General features: G+C 43.6%; 1 protein-coding gene across 8 annotated transcripts in view; it reads right to left on the reverse strand.

Moving 5' to 3' along the window:
- DYRK1A (dual specificity tyrosine phosphorylation regulated kinase 1A) overlaps nucleotides 1–20,248 on the reverse strand; it is a 131,002-nt gene that overhangs the window by 32,393 nt on the left and 78,361 nt on the right. For all 8 annotated transcript variants that reach the window (XM_084801401.1, XM_084801400.1, XM_084801402.1 and 5 more), the window contains one exon: nucleotides 3,462–3,658. In XM_084801401.1, coding sequence (XP_084657527.1) covers nucleotides 3,462–3,658 — 197 coding nt within the window. The remainder of the gene's footprint in view (nucleotides 1–3,461; nucleotides 3,659–20,248) is intronic.

Consider the following 20,248-nt stretch of genomic DNA (forward strand, 5'->3'; position numbering starts at 1 on the left):
TAAAAGGGTTTCTTGCAGTCAAGAGACTCAAATCCAATGACACTGGCACCCACAATGATGACCACCAGGCCATCCTGTGCCTCTGCTCAGCTCTTACAGACCTTTCCATCACTCAAGTTTTGGGGACCAGAAGATACCCCCAAATGAAACCTTTCTTAAAGGTTGGCAGTTTGGGAGGCAAAGCAATAAGGACTACCCAACTTCACAGAAATGTCTAACGATGATCATCTCTTCTGAATAAGGCTACCTAGCAAGGGTTAACCACAGTGGTTCTTACTGTACTCTTAATTAACAGGACTTAAATTAACTTCCCAAATACTTTATTTCTTAAAATGCAAACAGAAAAAACTAAATTCAAAGAATACCATTCCTTGAGGACTTAATTTGTTAAACAGACAATACTAGTAATAAGTCAATTCTTTTGTGTGAATTAATGCTGTAAGCATTTGAAGTAATGAAAAGGCTTTTAACAGTTGGGTTTGTTTGGGGTTTGTTTTTTAATTTAAGTCCCTGGAATTGTTTCATGAAAGTAACTTATGTTCGAGAGGCTCTTTCTTGGGCTGATGCAACGGACCCTCAGTTTGAAGTTTCACAAACACACAGACTTTATAAAAACACACAAGCAAACACGACTGCTCCACTACCACCACCACCCATGTACAAGTTGGTGTTCCAGCAAAGCACAACAGTAAGACAGCACGAGCAGCAGCTGCTGCTATTAGGGAAAACTATTGTGAGCATCTACACTTTGTACGAATTTTATAAGAAAAAGTACTATCCTGCCTGCATTTATACCTGAGTGCTGCCCTAATAAATGACCAGGGTTCTAGAGCAAGTACAGCTACACAAGGACACCACCAAAAGACACGCCAAAGTGGAAAAGGGAAACCCTAGACAGAAAACTACAAGCAACTAAGGAATACTGAAAGCAGGAGGAATCCCCAGGGAAGAGCAGGCCAGCCTGTCAGCCAGCACCACATGCTGCGCCCGAAAAACATGCATGGAAGTAACGGTGCGCAGACTGAGCAGGTTAGGTTAGGTGTCTATCTACTCTTCACTCAAGTGCTCCATTTCGCCCATGTTACACTCAGGCACTATTTTCATTCATCAGGAAACAGAACACTGTTTTCTGCCTTTCTGCTTACTCTCAGAAAGATCAATGAAGTGCAAGGAACAGCACTTAGCACCCACATCCAGGGCACGGTGGAGCCCAGGAGGGCTGGGCTAGCCTAGCGATCAGAGCTCCAGTGGGAGCCACACTCATCTACACTCACTTTTGTTATAATTTTCATTTCTTAACTATTTTTAAATAGAACCTTTAATTTTTGTACCAAACACACTTATGAAAAAAAAACCTAATGACTAGAAATAAATGCTAAGTTAGTTCCTTTCAAAGTACTTGTACAGTAAGTCTCATGTGAAAGACACTGGCAAAATGGTAAGAAACATGTAAATCAATTATAAAATTTACAGAATATGATCACTAGAAGATATTAAGGGGGTATCGAATATGGTCCCAATCTTACATTCAAGAACCTACCAGGAGCTGGCATGGTGGCACAAGCCTGTAATCCCAGCACTCAGGGAGGCAGAGGCAGGCCAATCTCTGTGAGTTCGAGACCAGCCTGGAATACAAAGCCAGTCCTGGCTACACAGAGAAACCCTGTCTTGAAAAAACAAAATTGGGCCTATCAGACATGAGGTGTCTGTGTGGTTTAACTCAATTCCTGTAAGCAGCTCAGGCGTGCACCACGCACCAATTAGCATGCTCCTTGGTGAGCCACATGGATCAACACCAAGAAAGATACCTTCTTCAAGACTACCTTACTAGACTTGGAAACTTCTCGACTTGAAAGGAATACTTCATTATTACTTAATAATCATTTGTGTGTTTTTCGGTAGTCCTGGCTGCCTTAGAACGCACTATGTAGACAACACTGGACTCAAACTCAAGAGATCCACTTGCCTCTGCATCCCAAGTGCTGAGACTAAAGGTGTACATCACCACACCTGCCTCTACTTAATAGCTTTTTTTTTTACATCACATGAACTTATAACTTAAGTGATTTAAAGAGCAGATAGTAGCTGGCTGTGAAAACAGATACTGTGCTCGCTACACTGCCCTCTAACATGCTATAACGACAGAGAGCATCTGGCGGGCGCTGTCTCTGTCTCTCTGTAAACGGAACTGGGCCCATCTAACAGTGCCACGTCTAAGACGGAAGCAAGCAGGGCTGGACGCTGAGGTCAGCCTCCACTCACACACACCTCAGAACTGCAGAGTGGGGCTTCAGCTGGAGAGCATATTAAAGCAAAATCTGTGTGACACACTGATTTGAAATAAATGGGAGTGTGACCCTGAGCACACTGGTTCTTCAGAGCACACGTCAAGCAGAGCCGTGTGCTTTGGGTACTTCACTCTTTCGGCTTCTCTCTGTGCTTCCCTGTGGTACATGACAAGAGCTTTCTAACCCTGAACATGCTGATGAACTGCTCCAGCTGCCGTACGCAGCCTAACTCCCAAATCAGACGGCTGCAGGAAACAGGTCTAAGCGCCAGCACGCTGCTGCTGTTCACATGCTCTCTGTGCTGTGCTAGTGTTGCGAGAGGGCACTGGCAAAGCATGCCCATAACACAGACACTCAACCACAGCCAACTACTCATTTAAAACCACACATTATTCAGCAAGAGAAAGCACACTCCACTTGACTAACCCACTACAAGAAATGCCGTGTCCCTCACTTGCTGTACCAATGATCAGAACGAGCCGTGGCCAGCTAAGCCCTCAATCTGCAGAGCACAGTGCTCCTTCCTCAGCACGGACAACAGGAACTCACCTCACAACCGGACAGAGGGGGACTCCCCAACAGCGGCTACAGGAGGGCGCCGCTGATTGGGACATTTAAGACATGCATGCACATGTGTATACAATGTGCTCAGAGATTACAGCGACCTTTTTATACCCTCAATTTATGAAAAACGGCTGGATCTGTAGTCTGAATATTAGAATAAATAGCATGCTTAAAATTCCCATATTCATCCTTTGAGTCTCAAGGACTTTTGTCTATAGTTTTAAAAATGTATATAAAAGTTATTTTAACATAAAATCAGTTCCTGTAAGTTTGTTGTAAGTCTTACTTTCCTATAACTTTCTTAAGTTAACAATTACCATTCTATAATTTTTTTATTTTAAATACTCTTCTTTAAAAATAACTTCATTTTCTTTATTTCAGAATAAGCAGCTGTGCTGCTTCTGAGCATCTTTCAGTGAAGGAAAATAAACATGTACAAAGGGTGAGGAGAATCAGCAAACTTAGATACAAACTCGTGAACACCACGTTCTGCCTACCGAACTTTCATTTAGCATACGAAACTGAAGCGGTTTTCCCATCTGACTGGTCTAGTATTTTCAAAGTGAGAAGCTGTACTTTCCCCACCACTTAGCATAATAATAAAATTACCTGGTTAGTTAGAGGCTGCTGAATCTGCTCAGAATATGATAAGGCAGAAACCTGCTGGTCATTTATGTTTGGCTGGCGACGGTCACTGTACTGGTGTGGATGGGGCATCTGTCCAGCCATCTGCAGGCCAGCAGCATGGAACGAGAACGACGGTGCAAGCCGGACAGATGAAGGTTTGCATGCTGAAGTCTCTCCTCCTGCGAACACATAAGCCGAGTTTTACAAAGTATTCACATCCTAATGTGTATCACTGATGTATCATAGCTACTTAAATCAGTGCTTTAGGACAGTCAATAATAATACTAAAAGCCTATGTAACAACCTACAGGTGTAGTCATTCAATATAAAAGCTATGTGTTAAACTATATATAAGACAGAGATTAAAATGAGTATAAATTTCTTTTGAGAGAATCCTTTTAAAAGCTTTTTATAGGCTGGAGAGATGGGTCAGAGGTTAAGAGCACTGTCTGTTCTTCCAAAGGTCCTGAGTTCAATTCCCAGCAACCACATGGTGGCTCAAAACCATCTATAACAAGATCTGGTGCTCTCTTCTGGCATGCAGGCACACATGAGGGCAGAATACTGTATAAATAATAAATAAATAAATCTTTTTAAAATAGCTTTTTATAACAAATTATTTACTATTTTTAGTTTTCTAAGTGTGTACACACATGGAGTTCAGAGAGCAGCCTGCATCAGCCGGCTTCTCTAGGTGGGCCGCGTGAGTCTTAGGGTTCACACTGAGCTCATATCAGATTTGGCACCGAGTGCCTTTACCCACAGAGTCATCTCATCTGTCTAGAAGTAACAACTGTTTTTGATTTTTGGTTTTTCGAGACAGGGTTTTTTCTGTGTAGCCCTGGCTATCCCGGAGTCACTTTGTACACCAGGCTGGCCTTGCACTCACAGAGATCCACCTGCTGAGATTACAGGCGCGTGCCACTGCGCCCGACCAAGTAACAACTTTTAATACTTTTTCTCACTTATGAAATACTCAAGACTTAAGAACTGTGCATCACAGGAAGAATTCTCGAGAAGGGCCCAGTGCTATCCATCAGCAGCATCGTGGGCTAACCCCACCCCAAAACCAGGCTGAGGAAGCTACACTGTGATGTTCTCCACTGACAGGCGTTACCACGGTGAGCAGCACATTCAAATATCTGACTGAACCTCATTCAAGGACGTAAGGCTCCCTTGGGCTTTCCCAATACTGTCCTAGCGAAACAGACCTGGAAAGTCGGAAGGGAGGCAGAGAAGAAAACCAGGGCGCTCGATAACCACTTACAGGTAAGCTAGGAACCATGGTTACACTACTACCCACGGCAGAAAAGGAAGATGAACGCTGAGTCCACAGAACCACTGACGGCTGACCAAGGAAAGGGGGATACTTGCTTTAAAAAAAAAGTTTCTTCTCTGTAGGCAAACTTGTAATTAGAAAAGGCAGATTAAAAACCCTGTCAATCAATTATAGCCCCAAATATTTGTGTCTCCTCTTAAATGAACGTCCAACATTCACCAAACCGCATGGGCAGAACAGAACACTGTGCCCAACGTTGTTGCTATTTTAAAGGCCCTCAACTGGAGCGCAGGCTAAGGCAAGCTACAGGTCTGCAATCTCAGCTCTACCACACACCTGTAAGATCCTTGTGTGGCCAGTTTCATGATCATAGCTAATAACCTGACACAGGTGTAGTGAAAGGCTTACAGCAACTCAGGATTGGACAGATATTATCAGCCGTCACCGCACACCCAGCACTCCTAACTTTACTGAGATGGAGTAAAAATCATGTAGACAACGTGCAACCTGGCCGACCCCAACACTTAACTGGGTGCAGAATGAAGTCTGTAGACTCAAGAGAACAAACAACGTTCAGGCCCCACGACTTCAGTCTGTTTCTCCTTTTCTACCAGAGCAGACTCTGCAGTCATGGCAGAGGCCCCTCGAAGAGGCACCCCAGCCCCAGCCCCAGCCGCTGGAGCCATGTCCTGGCCAACACTCCAATGCCAGCTGTCCTTTTCCTCCACACATCGCAGTGTGCTCATCAAAGTGGATTCCTATGACTGTTCATCTGTCCTGTGTACACCTCTGCATTACCAAAAAAAAAAAAATTGGATGGCTACAGTGGCCTTTCTAAACTGTAGAGTTCAGACCTGTCACCTTCTGGAACCTGTCTTTGGCACTGCTCTCAAGATCAGCTTGCCTTCCTATGGTATAGCTTCATCTGACCTACACTGAGAGATCAGACTAGTCAAGTGACATCAAATCTATCTTAAGAAGTAAGAGAACTTTCTCTAAACTCTTCAGATATTTGGTCAATTTAATTAATTAAATGGAAAAACTATTCAATGAAGGAGAAAAACTTAACTCCCAGGAACTTATGCTAAGCAAATAACTGATGTGAACAAAGATGACAGTCATGTCTGTAACAGCAAAAATTCAGAATTCTAACTGCAAAACAGTATGGACAGGGCTTTAAGTCTATATGCTAAAAACAAAAACAAAAAAATGGAGCAGCCGAATATAAACAACATTAGCGGTAACACTAGTACGGTTAAGGTTGAGAGTGACAAATCACTTAACCATTCAGAATCTTGGTTTTCCCTATTCAGTGTTAGAAGTCTAAGGAGAGGCTATCTGCACCTGGATATGCAGTTCTAAAATAGAGCTTGATAGTTAACATCTCAAAAAACTGCCAGTTGATGTCGATGCTGTTTTAATCGGGTGCACAGGATGCAGAACTGCTTCATGCCAGTTTTCGGTTGTGTCAGCCCAGCATTCAGGAGGCAGAGTTGAAAGGCATCCTGATCTACACAGCAAGTTTCCAGGTCAGCCACGGTTAAATGTCTTAAATAAATGTATAAATAAACAAGCAAGCAAACAGGTGAAAAGCTGTTCCCCAGATGATCTAAAAATAAGCACTGTGTGACCACACATATGCCAGCGGCTCCCAGTGTGCTCGCCTTCCCAGTGAGTCTGGCTTTGGTCCTTAAACATGAGGTGGTCCACGACTGGTAGCTATGTGACATGGTGTCTTCTTGTCCGTACATGCTACATGTTAGGTTGTAAAGGACGGAGCAGGAGGAGAGGAGGCAGAAGGAAGATAGGGGAGGAGGAGAGGAGGCAAAGAAGGAAGTCCCCAAGCGGCAGCGCGGGCCCTGAGCACACGCCCTGAGTGCTGGCCTGACAGAACACAAACAGCTCAGCTAGGATGGAGTAAGGCAAGTTACATGGGATGTGCAGCTGGGAAATAGTAAAATGGCTTAGAGGGCTGATATCTGTCCAGTTATTGTGCTCTGAAGCTCTTACGATTCCAAGAGGTCTCTGCCTCAATTACTTGGGAGGGAGCAGGAGTAGAGAAGCCCTCAAGACTCTTAAGATTAGCCCCACAACAGGTTTCCACTCGCTCCTTTCCTACCGTAAGATTCCAAGACAAATTGGTGCAGACATTTGTCTCAACCTGACTCTGAATGGACGAAATTACCATGTGCGGATTCTTCCTCAAGTGCCTACCTCCCATTCCCACTCCCCTGGTCATTTCCAAGTGGACATTCCATAGCTTCTAGCAGAGATGACATGCTAATGAAGAACTGGGTTGAATCATACAAAATGATTGGTACTTAGCCTTCTTTGGGCTCTAAAGTAACAATTCTGTATGATTCAACCCAATATTTACCACATCACAAATGATCCTTATTCTATTGAACTAACAAGCAACTACAGCATTTTAGCCCAAGAGTAAACAACAATACACTGGCATATCAAATGACATAGCTACCTGATAAAGTTGTCACATTTAATTTTTCTAATCATTATTTGAAGTTCAGTTCCACAGAGCACTGAAGCAAATATGCAACATCCCATTGTCCCTTCATTATTCTTCTGAACTGTGTCAGCTGTTTTTGCCACGAAGGCATGTTCAACTTTCAAAAGTCCATTAAAATTTTGTTGACAAAAACTGTCAATGTGTTCAAAGCGGAGCTGCAATGGCTAGGGAGTAGGAGGTCCCTAGTGAAAAGTGACACAGGCTGTGTGGAACAGTCCGTCAGCACACTGTTGGGCTGGTATGTGATATGACTCAACACTGCAAACCCAAGGAAGAGCAAACTGTGGAAGCCCTGAGTAAGTGTAACAAGGAGCAACTAGGCACTTGTCTGATACCTGACCTCCCCACAGGTCACTACACTTAGCTATCCTGAATGTCTCTACTATTAATGTGCGAATATAAGACTAGTGACCGCATTATTCTGTATTAGACTTTAAGGCGTATGTATAACAACAGTAAGGGACAAAAAAAAAGAAAGAAAGAAAATAATTCCAAGTAAATTCAAATTAGAGCACCCAAATCTTGGCACAGAATTCCTTAAACACCGAGATCCAGGTTTGCATTGGAATAACCTACAAAATTCCCTATCAGCACAAAACAAAAGGATAAGGAGGACAAATATGTCAGAGAAACAAAGGTCTGGGACTAAGCGGGCAACGACTGTGAACCCATGCGTGCGGCTGTGATGATTCACTTCACCAGCAGCGGCAGCAGCACGCGCGCTACCTGCACATCCTCTGCATCCAGCAGGTTGGTTTTTAGTGGTTGAACCCACGACAAACTGAATCTATCAACCAAGAAATCATTGAGGTGAAGGATAAGGATGAAGGAGTTGTTCTGAAAGCGAAGCTCAGTCAGAAGTGAAGAGCAAGAAGTCTGTGGTCACTGAGAAGAAAGAGCCATCTTGTGCAGTCTCCCCATCACGTGACGCGCAGGGTCAGACCCAAAGGGAGCATGGCAGCACTGCTGAGCTGTGTGGACAGAGGAGAACTCAAGGCTGCCAGCACCGTGTGGGCCACCCCTGGACTCTTGTATGGAGGTCGTGGTGCTGCTGGGCACACAGCCTATCAGCAAGGTAGGCGCTAAGGCACTATGAGAACCCACGCACGCACAGACAGACAGACAGACAGACAGACAGACTCACTCACTCACTCCAGGGATGCAGACGCAGTCACACACTCTTCAAGGAGGGCGGCAGATGTAGATGTCGGGAGCTCAGCACAGACACTGTAACATCAACCTAACCCACCAGGCCAAGACCCCCAGGACAGCAAGAGCTGAGAATATCATTAGCAAGAGATAAGAAAGTGAAAACACAAAAATTGCTACCGTAAGTCAGCAGTGACTCTTACTAGAGAACTCCAGCCTCTAAAAGGAACCACATGGAAACTGTCTGACCTCACTGAAGATCAGACACCAGAGAAGATCAGAGGGAGATGGAGCTAGCTAGCTAGACAGACAGACAGACAGACAGATAATAGATGATTGATAGATAATAGATTGATAGATACACAGATCAGATAGATAATAGACGATAGATTAGATAGATAGATAATAGAGGATTGATAGATAACAGATGATACACAGATAACAGATGATAGGTAGGTAGGTAGATAGATAGATAGATAGATAGATGACCAAATTAACTAAAAAAAAAAAAAACACTAATGGGAAAAGCAAATACAAACCATATGGAAACATTCAATCAAATTGTTGAAATCGACTATGAAGAAAACAAATCAAAGCAGGCAGAGGGTTTTTACATGCAATTAACCCACTGACTTATGAAAACCATGCACCCCATGAGAAGAAAGGAAATCATCTTCACGACAACCAAGAAAACAGACCTCCAACCTTCACTTCTGTATCCATTCAAAATATCCTCAAAAAAATGTCAGCAAAATACTTTTCAGTCAAAGAAGGAATCTGTCAACATCAGATATACACTCAAAAGAAAGTTCAGGGAGACTCCGAGAAGGAAAATGACTGCAGACAGAAACTAAGCTCCACGTGGAAAAATTAAGTACACCAGAGAAAAAATATGTCTAAAAGGCAACTGTGTGTGCAAAAAAGCATGTTCTGGAGCTCTTACATCTGTAAAACTAAAGTGCACAGCAGCCACAGCACGGGGTGAGCAGTGAGGACTCAGGTTAGCCCAGAACAGCTGAGAGACGTGGGAGAGCCACAGAGAGCAGCCACGACTCCTTTGGACCAGTGTACAAACACTCGTTACTGCAGAACTCACACTTGCTAATTTCTGAGGCACTGCACTATCCTAAAAGCTAAACACGGAAAATTTTATTTAACCTCGTGGCAAAAGTATTTTTACCTCCCAATTGTCAGAGGTAAATTAGGCCCTTACTGCTGAAATAAGAAGCCAAGAATTTAATCTTTAATGCAGCATGGAATATGAAAAATATTAAAATAACCCGATAGAGCTGCTGGATGTCATAAACTAGTGTACTGTTAAGACACCACATGTGCAAACTTGTATTTTCTCTATTTTAAATTTTACACTAAAACTATTTTAAATAGGAAAAATATAAAGTGGGTAATCCGAGCTGGCACTTCATAGCTGCTGACAGCACTGACTGTTCCACATGGGAAAAGGTGATCTTCCTGACGGTGCCTATGCTTCTAAACACTTAAGAAATAAAACCATCTAAAACTTTTTGCCCCGCTTAGTGGCTACGCAGCTACCTCTGAGCCCACTAGGCTAAGGGAGCAGAACAACAGAGATATGCTGTGTGTGAGGATAAAGTCTAGGGGGAAAAGAAGAGTAAGCTTTGAAGGAGGTCATCTGACTTTTAAAAAAACAAGGAGGGCGGGCTAGAGAGAGAATCAGCTTGCCAGGCAGCGACTCAAGGATGAGGACAGTTGCCGAACAGACTTCACAGGTAGCAAGTCAAGACCACAGTGCGCTAGGAGATTTAGCAACCTCAGCATAAAAGAGAAGATCTTTTATATGGTAACAACAAATAAGACTGGCCAATAGCTCTTAACTTACTAAAACAAAACTTTTGAAAAACTTAATACTAATACTTTGCTAGAAACAGTTCTCATTTTAAAAAAAAAAACAGCAATTAGACTAATAGCCACTTATGTAATGGTGTTTTAAGTTTGAGCTAAATATAATAAAAGAAAAAATAGTTACACTTTGTAGCAGTGCTTTTACGATCCTTCCTAGGTAAGCACTCAATGTAAGGCTCCCAAGAAATTATATATACTTTTTTTTTCAAGTTTATTTATTTCCTTACTAAGCACTCATCCACCTTTAGGTAGCAAACACCAAACACGTGTCTGGTGGAAACCTAGCATTAGCTCTGTCACTTCAGAGCCCTGAGGAGGATCCCATGGCCTCTCTAGACCAGGAGACACTGCTGAAGCACTGAGCTGCTACTGCACATCCGTGGAGCCAGGGCTTCTCAGCAGGCCAACCAGGACCACATCCCTGAAAACGCCAGCCATCTACAGGCACGGGTCAGGATGAAGTGTCTGCAGGATTCTGGATTTCCAGAGAACAGTGGCACTTGCCCGCCAGTACTCTCTGGGTCAGTGCTATAGACAATGAGAGAGGCAGTAACTGCTCAAAGCCTAGCAGATACTTAAAGCCCCAATTCTCACAAAGGTGTAAGAAATTGTACAAAAATTCCTTCTTCACACTGATACATTATACTGATTGTAATTCAATAATTAATTCTATAAGACAACCTAATAATGGACTGTTCTTTGGAGTAGATAGTAAGATAGGTTCTGATATTCTACAGTGGTGAGAGTGGTCAGAGAGTGAAGGGAGGGCCCAGGTCAGTCACACACAGGGAAGGCAGGGCCCAGGTCAGTCACACACAGGGAAGGGAGGGCCCAGTCTTCATTTCTGAACTGCCCTTCACACTTTTACCTCTTAGATGCATTTACCTGAGATAGGATTAAAAACAAGTTGGTGGCACATCAAATGCTTAACTGTCAGCCATTTTAAAAGTGACAGAAGTGTTTTAAGTGCTTTTGACAAACAGCGTTTCCCATTAGTGTGTTGAGGAGGTCTCTTCACTCTCCTCCAGGGTGACCCCCACAGCAATCTACACAGCTTAACTGTGGCGCCCCCCAGCTGCTCACTAAAGCATCCTGGGCCTGCTGTTCATACTCAGATACCTTTCAAACTTACAAACTGAGCACGTCTATTTGTAGAACAAAGTTCTGGGTCCTGCCAGTTCAGCTCCTAAATTGGGGTCACTGTGAAAGGGTAGATGCTGGCGCGAGATCAAAGACAAGTTAGACTTTCCTGTGTCCAACAAGACAACCAATCACCATACTCAGCGGACAGGAAAACACTACATAATTTCCAGAGGACACAAAAGGTGATCTATGAATATTAAAAGTTTTTTTAATGGTAAAATTCCAAATTACTTCATTTTATCAAAAAAATCCAATAAAATAGTAAAATGCTATTTATGTCAAATTAATTAATGGTACACAATGGTATGCATGTCCATGTATATATACATATGACATACAACACACACAAACATATATACACATTTCCTAAAATCACCTCTCCCCTATGCCTCAGTTTCTCCTCTAGTCTCACACTTGTAACTCTGTCCAGGCCTTACAATACACTGACAGTATCTTCTAAGAATCACCAAGTACAAAAACACTGAATCATCACAAAGCCACTAAAAACAAACAAAAAAACAAAAACACAAAAAAAAAAAAGCCAGAAGTTGACTGCTTAGCTGCTTTTCCTCCAGAGAAGGAACTAACCAGACTTAAATACAGTAGAGCCCTGTGCCGACTACAGGCCACCAGGCTTTCAACAGAGCCACAGCAGTGCTGCATAAAAATGCCCAAAGACTGACTGAGTCTCAGGCACAGTCTCTTTGAAAACACTGCTTCAAGCCTTCCTTTTCTTCTAAAGCAGGTTCAACAAAGATAGCTGAGAAATTTTTTTAAAAGTTAGAAAAAGAGAAAGAAAAGTGCTCTCTCTCCCCTGGGGCCATTGCATACTCCTGGCTCTTAGTTCCAGCTAAACAGCTATTAAATAAGCAAGACATTCTTAAGCCAGTTAAGCACTTATGTCTCTATATTGAATTATAGCTTAACACTTAAAATTATCCAACGAGGCTTAATGATTTGGCTTATGATTTCATTTGGCTTAATGATTTCAATTAAAACACTATGTATTTACAGAAATCTCCATCACAACCCATTCAAAAGACAAAGTATTTATCTGAACAAAGATACTTTAAAAGTCAGTCATGAGTGGCCTTGATGGCATCACCTCTAATCCCCACACATGGGCAGCAGCCACAAGTAGGTCTCTTTCAGTCTGAGGGTGCCCTGCTCTACACAGAGTCTGAGGCCACTCAGGGACACACAGTAAGACCCTGTCTCAACCAATCAATCAATAAATGTAATAAACCAAATTAACTGCATAATAATGGTTTAATATTTAAGAATAAAAGTCCCTCATTAAAGATCTATTTATGTAGTAAAATTTGCCCTCTTCACATACATTATGCAAACACAGTTAACACTGCATTTCTGAGGTAGGCTGGGTGCTGCCAGGAGTCAAACTGCCTTATTGTCAAAGAATCATTAACACAATATAAACATCTTTAAATGCCATATTCTGCAGGACTCTGAGGTTTCTGAAGACCTTATCTAACTATTTTACGTATCTGTTATAGGAGCATACCTATCTGTTACATCCAGGATGTATATTCTTGTGGTATAAAGATAGTAGTAATTGAAGTGACCACGATTTGATCAGTTGACAATTAGCTGGTCTAACTTATTATCCTAAACAGCCTGCAGTTGCAGTAGCATTTTTAAAACAGGAGGTAAACCTTGTAATCTACTTGAGTGGTATGGGTACAACACCTCGTAATAGAGTAGAAATATATATAATGTGTGTGAAGAATAATCTTAAATTTGAATTCTGTATCAATGTATCAAAATTAAACTTATTTTGCATCAATATACAAATTTCTATACCAGTGAATTAAAAACCTCAAGGATGATGAAGAGCATCAGTGAACCTCTAGATAGAGATGGTTTCAAACCAGCCACTGGTCCTTGTTTTGACCACTGACAAATTTCTGTCCCAAGCTTGGATGCAGGCAGTCGGCAGCTGAACTCTGGCAAGAGAGGGTAAGCAAGTCCTCAATAGTTCCTGCCTCACAAATATGTCGGTCAGATACACTGGGCCAGAAGGCCAGAGTTTTGGGTGACTCTCCAGGCAGCCAACTGTCTCTATCATTTTTTTTTTTTTAATTATGGAAGCTGCTAACCTGCACTTCATCTTTACTCAGGTGATTGATTTTGCTCCTTCTCAAGTCTCTCTGATGGGATTGAAGACCAAATAGTTTAGTTTCACAATTAAACTTGGTTAGTATGTTTTTGGGTCTAGATAAATGTTTTAAGTTGATAGAGATGAGATATGATAGATATTGAGTTAGGTTCAGAATTTTAGACTTACCAAAATAAGAAAATGTTTTCTTCAAGGTTGCCAAATACAAACAGCCAAAACATGAATGTAATTCCTGAATGTTCTGTGATTCTTCTCACTGTATGCAGTGTATTTTATATATTTGTAGTAATATAAATGTATATGTAAAAAAAATAAACATTACCAAAAAAACAAAAAAAATGTGCATTTCAATTCTATATCTAACCAAAGTAATCCAGAAAACGCTGCCGTCCAAAAGCTGCATAGTCCCCTAAATACACACGGCACACGTTAGTCTAAACGATACAACTGAAGTCACTGAAGTGATCTCCCTGTCTTCACACTCAATGCTACTCAGGACCACAGACAGGGGTCATGCCAACAGACGGCGTGTTAAGGAAAGCGTTATGCTCAGTGGTCTAACGCTAAGTATGTAACAGCACGCTTCCCTTCCCCTTTCAGGAAGCACATCTTGACAAGCCAGGAGCACTCAGTAACAACAGGATGGAAACCACGGGTTTCTGTGACATGTTACCACAGTTCTGTGCACAGCTGTCAACAACTAAAGCAAAGACAGAACATAAAAGCACTTACGATTCCTAACTTTGTGCCACACTGTGCCAGTGAGTCAGTGCCAGAGAGCCTGTGCCAGTCTCCACCACAGCTACCTCTCTGGGGGAGAACTAAGTAGCAAGCCCCTTGGCAGCACCCCCTACGAAGACACAGCATCCACAGAGGGCACAGCAGGTCAAAGACAAGCTCGGGAAACCCTTAAGAAACCCTACCGACTCCCCCAAAAAGAAGACCGCTGCACCTGCATAGGAATGAAGAGAGCATGTCTTTGGCAACGGACAGAGAGCGACAGCGAGCGCCGCAGGGAGGACAAGTGCCCCAGGCACAACCTACATGGGTAGCTGTAGCCACGGGGGAGAAGAAAGAGTTTAAAAAGCATTTAAGCAAGTTTCAGAAAGCACGTTGTGAAAGGGAAAGGACCTAGTTATCTAGTATCCTGAATCTCCTGGTCAAGTCACAAAAGGCCCTGTGAAGAGCGCAGAACCAGGAAGTGCTTCCCAGCCGGCCTCAGGCGGAACCTGCAGGCCTTTCTTTTAAGGAGCAACTTAACTATGAACAAACAACACAGAACAGTTCAGGGCCGGAAACACAAGTTGACTGAGGTGTAGCTCAGCAGTAGAGCTAGACTTAGCCTACACAAAAGCCCCCGAGTGCAGTCCATAACCCAGAGCATGCTGGGAGTGGAGAACACAAAGAAAAGCAGTTCAATTCAACAGCCTTGGGAGGTCAGTATCCAGCAGGAAAGAGATGCGTGAAGTAGACAAGAACCTGCCTGTTTAGACAAGACACGGCTACCTACAGAACAGTGCTGATTACTACAAGTCAGAAAACAAAACTTACTCCACTAGGTGGTGTTTCTGCAACTGTATCTTGACCAGAAATTTAAAGGCTGCTTCCTGGTGCATCCAGTACTTTTGACATTTTCTAGTATAAGACAATTAAAACTGTTTAAAAAAACACTATGAAGATTTCAGTACCAAAACAAGAGGGACAGAGAGAGAACTCAGTAGCTGGACCGTGCGCTGCTCTGACAGGGATCTGAATCCAGCCGCCGGCTGGATGAAAGGTCTTCCGGTTTGAACGGTGCCGGTCCTCCTGAGTCCCACTTACTGCAAAGCTCCTGGTGCTGGTCTTCAGTTCTGTTTACACTAACACCTGAAAATAGCAATTCCCTAATCTTGAAGGTTTGTGGTCTTTGTAGCGCTTTCCTACAAATCCATTCTATCAAATGACTTCCATAACCTTCCAAACCTACTAGGAAAAAAAGGCTACCGAGGGCCTTGTAAAGGAGAACTTGTTAGTCACTGGCTGGTACAAGTTGTATCAAGTATGTAAGAGACCACACATCACATAATTTTGTCACTGAAGTATATGAGGGCTAAGGAATAAGTCTGGGAAAAATAATCTCACTTATAATAAATTCTAAAAATCAGGTTCAGGAAATTAGTCCTTAGTACATAAAAATACTTCTTTCCAGCTGAATGATATCTAAAGTAGAAAATACTGGCGCACACCAATAGCATGTTTTCTACTTCCCGTGTTAAAAAGACAGTTTTCCCCTAAGTCATTTAGGAAAGCACATTCACCTTTGGGGTGAAGTGCAGGGGTGTGAACCCAGGACAATGCACCTGCTCTAACCCCTGAGAATTTTGCCCTTTACTCAATTTTTAAAACTTTTAAAATGACCCTCAACCTCAACTACTTGAATGTTGACATACCTACAGTTTTATCAGGGAATAGTTAATAAACAACCTGTTGGCTGGGTGGCAGAGGCAGACAGATCTGAATTCAAGGCCAGCCAGGTCTATAGAGTGAGTTCTAGACAGCCAGGGCTACACAGAGAAACCCTGGCTTTAAAAACTAACAACAAAACCCATCTGTTTTGTTGGGCACCTCCTCAGGGCACTCTCCAGCAACCAGAGCTGCCCCTGGGCACCTCCTCAGGGCACTCTCCAGCAACCAGAGCTGCCCCTGGGAGCTCCTGGGAATCTCTTACCACTGCTTACCTAGAGCTAAACATTCAACTGCTTCGCAGAGAAAGCAACGCCCTCATCCCACACGCAATCGTCATAGCAAATTCTTTCCATATTCATTCATTAAGCTGATCCAGGTGGTCACCCAGCACAGCCCAAGGCATTGGCTCACAGTCTGTGTGCTGCTCAGAACCAAGGTAATTTATAAATGTAAAGTACTCCACTATCATCTTAAATCTGATTAGACTTAAATAATGTATCTTAGAAATGCTGAACAAAACTGTATTATTATTATTAAAATTAAATTAAATTTTCAACTTTAAAAAATTAGAATTGCTTGTTACATGGACATTGTTGCTCTAGACAAGGCTCTAGCACCAGTGACCTAACTGAAGGTGGTGAGCAAAGCCCCAGCCTTCAGGACATCTGCATCTCACCACGTATGAGCAGGAGTGCCATCAAAGGGCCGGACGGTCTCAGGAAACTGAGCAGGCGCAAGGCGAGGAGGCCACGCGCTCCCTTCCCTCGTCACCCTCACAGCCCACGCTGAAGGCACAACCAGCAGAGTGTAGCGGCTGTTAGAGCAAAGCTTCCAGAGCTGCCTCCAGCCTGAGCTGCAGAGCAGGGCATACTATATTTAACAGAGCCTTTTGGGGTTCAAAACCAAGCAGGAAAGCCAAGTTTGACCCAGTTCTGTAAATGGCATCCCCACCCATCCATCCACCCACGTTAGAAAGCTTCTTCACTCTTTTCCTTCTACCCCCTCTCACTCTCTCTTCCTCCCTCCCCTCCCCCACACCAGGACTCTGGCCTGTAACTCATAAATCCAGTTTATTTCTATGCTCTCTGTCAAAACCTTATCTAGTAAAGCGGGGACCAGAGTAACTGATTCTACCCAGGCTCCAGGCCCTCAGTTGCTGCTCAGCACTGCTACCACAATTCATGTTTTCAGAAGTCTCAAACCCCACCACTTGAAACACGCAGGCCTTGCAGGCTAAAGCTCACACCTCTGGTCTGTCGCGCAGTAACTTTTGTCTGGACAACACTGGCCATCTTGCTGCTCTTTGAGAACGCCTGCAGGCAACGTTCCCGTCATCTACACACAGCCTGCTCCCTTTTCTGTTCCTAATATTCTGAACTAAGAATTTGAGACCTAGATCTCATGTCACCCTAGAATCTTACTTCCCCTCCCTAAGAACGCTGTTCTGGGCCCCCGGCGGGAGCGTGCTGCATGCTAAAGGCATCACTATGCTCTTGAAATATAACCAGGACCCAGGGGAAACCTGGCCCCAATTATTTCTCTCACTAAACAGGAAAGAGATCTCTGAATCTAGTTTCTTTCTTGTCTCTTTGAGCATGACTACTATCAAACTACAACCAATCCCACTGAATGGCCAACAACCCCAGCTTCTAGCATCTATGTGCCCTCTGAGAAGTTCCAAGAAATCCAAATGTCACACAGTTGAAGAAACCATCTGCAGCTAGCAAAACCATTCCTCTGCTAGAGCACAAGGCAAATCATAGCCAGCTGCTTCAAAGCAGCCCCATAGCCCCATACCTGGGAGTAAAACAAAACACAATCTTATAATATTTCTGTGTTTTTAAAGAAACCAAAGTTCCAGAATTGTCAATATATTTGTGCATTTTCTTATTACAACGCTGCAAAGCCTTAAAGGTGACAATGAGCTAATGAGTGAAAGAAAGTAACTGTGGGTGGACGCCCTACCCAGGACTTCTCCATTTAGGGAACAGGGCGCTCCTCGGCAGATCCTACACCTCCCTGGGCTTAACAATATAAAACACTGCACACCAATTGCACTATACAACTTCTCTGCTCACACAGTTTCCTATGCAAGGGTTGTCATACCAACTCTTAGTGAACATAAGTGACACTCACAACAGTCCATGAATGAGCAAATGGACCAACAACAGTGTAACAGGAAAGGTGTGATGAAGAGACGCACGTAAAAGGTCAACGGCAGATGCAGAATGGAATGATTTCCATCTTACAACTCAGCATTACTTGTCCTCAAATACCACAGGAGCTACTTGAAATCTGGGCCGTGAGGCAGGAGGGCTGCAGAGCCCACAATGAGCCAAGGACCCATTTGCTCTGCCTGCCACACAGGGCACTTCTTCACTGACTGGCGCATGACCCTGCATTTCCCCATACATGTATATGCATGTTGCAGGAATGTCTATCCAAATATCTAAATTCTTAGCAGAAAGACCAGACTGTCTACACGCTGTTCATTCCCAAAGCCACAGTCACGAAAGGGAAGGGAAGGGGGCAACAGAGCAGACTGGTTCTAGCCACAGGACCACTCATCTGGGTCTGCGTAGCGTGCTAAGCAAATATATTAGACACCCACAGCTCTGCAGTTTGAGGCATTTGAGACATTTCCCCAAGGTCTCTCAGCAGACTGCGGCAATAGGTCCTCCAACAAGCATTCCTGCGAATACACTGCACAATCTGAGATCACAGCAATAAACAGCAGAGGCGCACGTGTGTGTGTGTGCGCGCACACACACACACACACACACACACACACACACACACAGTGACAGCACTCTGGAGGCTGAGGCAGGAGGATCATGAGTTTGATGGCAACCTGTACCACATAAGTGGTGGCTTACATAATAGCAAGATACTAAGGCAACAAACAAACTAAATAACAAAGGAGAAATATAGCAAGAATGTGCTTAAATATTTACTATTTTATATAATGTTAACACTCAGAACATCAGCTACTTAGTGACGGGGGAGGGAGTATGAATATGCGAATGAGTGTGTGTGTGAACACAGCCCGCTGCGCCCTCTGAGTGCTGCTCATGAGGCGTGCTGCCTGCTTAGGACTGTTACCTGGCACTGGGTCCCTGCTGGGCTCTGTGTGACGCAGCCTCGATCTGCAGTCAGCCGCCCTTGCTAGTGCTGCACAAAGCTGCTATAAAACACAGTGCGCACAGCCATGTGCCAACAAAACTCCTGACAGAACAGTGAGCAGAGGCTGGACTTGGGATCTGGGAGCTCTGAAGCAGTGTCAGTTTCAGGCATGCTGAAACTTACATGTATGTGTGCACATGTTCATTGATACACCTGTGTGTCTGAATACACACTTTCTGCCAGTATCAGACCTAAAATAGCATCACATTCGCTCTGTACCTTCATGTGTGTGAGTGCTCTGTGTTTTCATGTGTGTGAGTGCTCTGTGTTTTCATGTGTGTGAGTGCTCTGTGTTTTCATGTGTGTGAGTGCTCTGTGTTTTCATGTGTGTGAGTGCTCTGTGTTTTCATGTGTGTGAGTGCTCTGTACCTTCATGTGTGTGAGTGCTCTGTGTTTTCATGTATGTGAGTGTTCTGTATTTTCATGTGTGTCAGTGCTCTTGCGAGACAGGGACAGGATGATGGGAGTCAGAGGTGAGTACACACTCCTGTCAGAGCCAGAGACCAGCCTCAAATGTGCTTCCTCAGGTGCAGTCCACCTTGGTGAGTTTGTTGCTTGCTGTTTGGTTTGTGTTTGTTTTTACACAGAGTCATTCACTGACCCGGTGGGGCTTTCCAAGTAGGCCAACCTGGCTGGGCAGTGAGCCCAAGGATCCATTTATCTGCCCCTCACCAGCGCTAAGATTACACCTGTGAGCGCCTTGTGAGGGGTAGGCAGGCCACAGCCCCTTCAACACTTCCCTCCCTGTGTGAAGCACCACAACTAGCTCAGCATTTTTTTAAAAACATGGATTGTACGAACAGAATTTAGGTAGGTGCTTCATGATTGCAAGGCATGAACGTAATTGGCTGAGCTATCTCCCACCCTATATAGGTATTTATATATGATAGGAACTATCATAGATTTATATTTGTATATTTATCTGCTATTAAGTCTTCTTCCAGCCGGGTGTGGTGGCGCATGTCTTTAATCCCAGCACTCAAGAAGGCAGAAGCAGATGGGATCACTGTGAAACTGGTCTATAA

Source organism: Acomys minous, assembly GCF_964271855.1.
Source record: "Acomys minous genome assembly, chromosome: 11".
NCBI classification, from domain to species: domain Eukaryota; kingdom Metazoa; phylum Chordata; class Mammalia; order Rodentia; family Muridae; genus Acomys; species Acomys minous.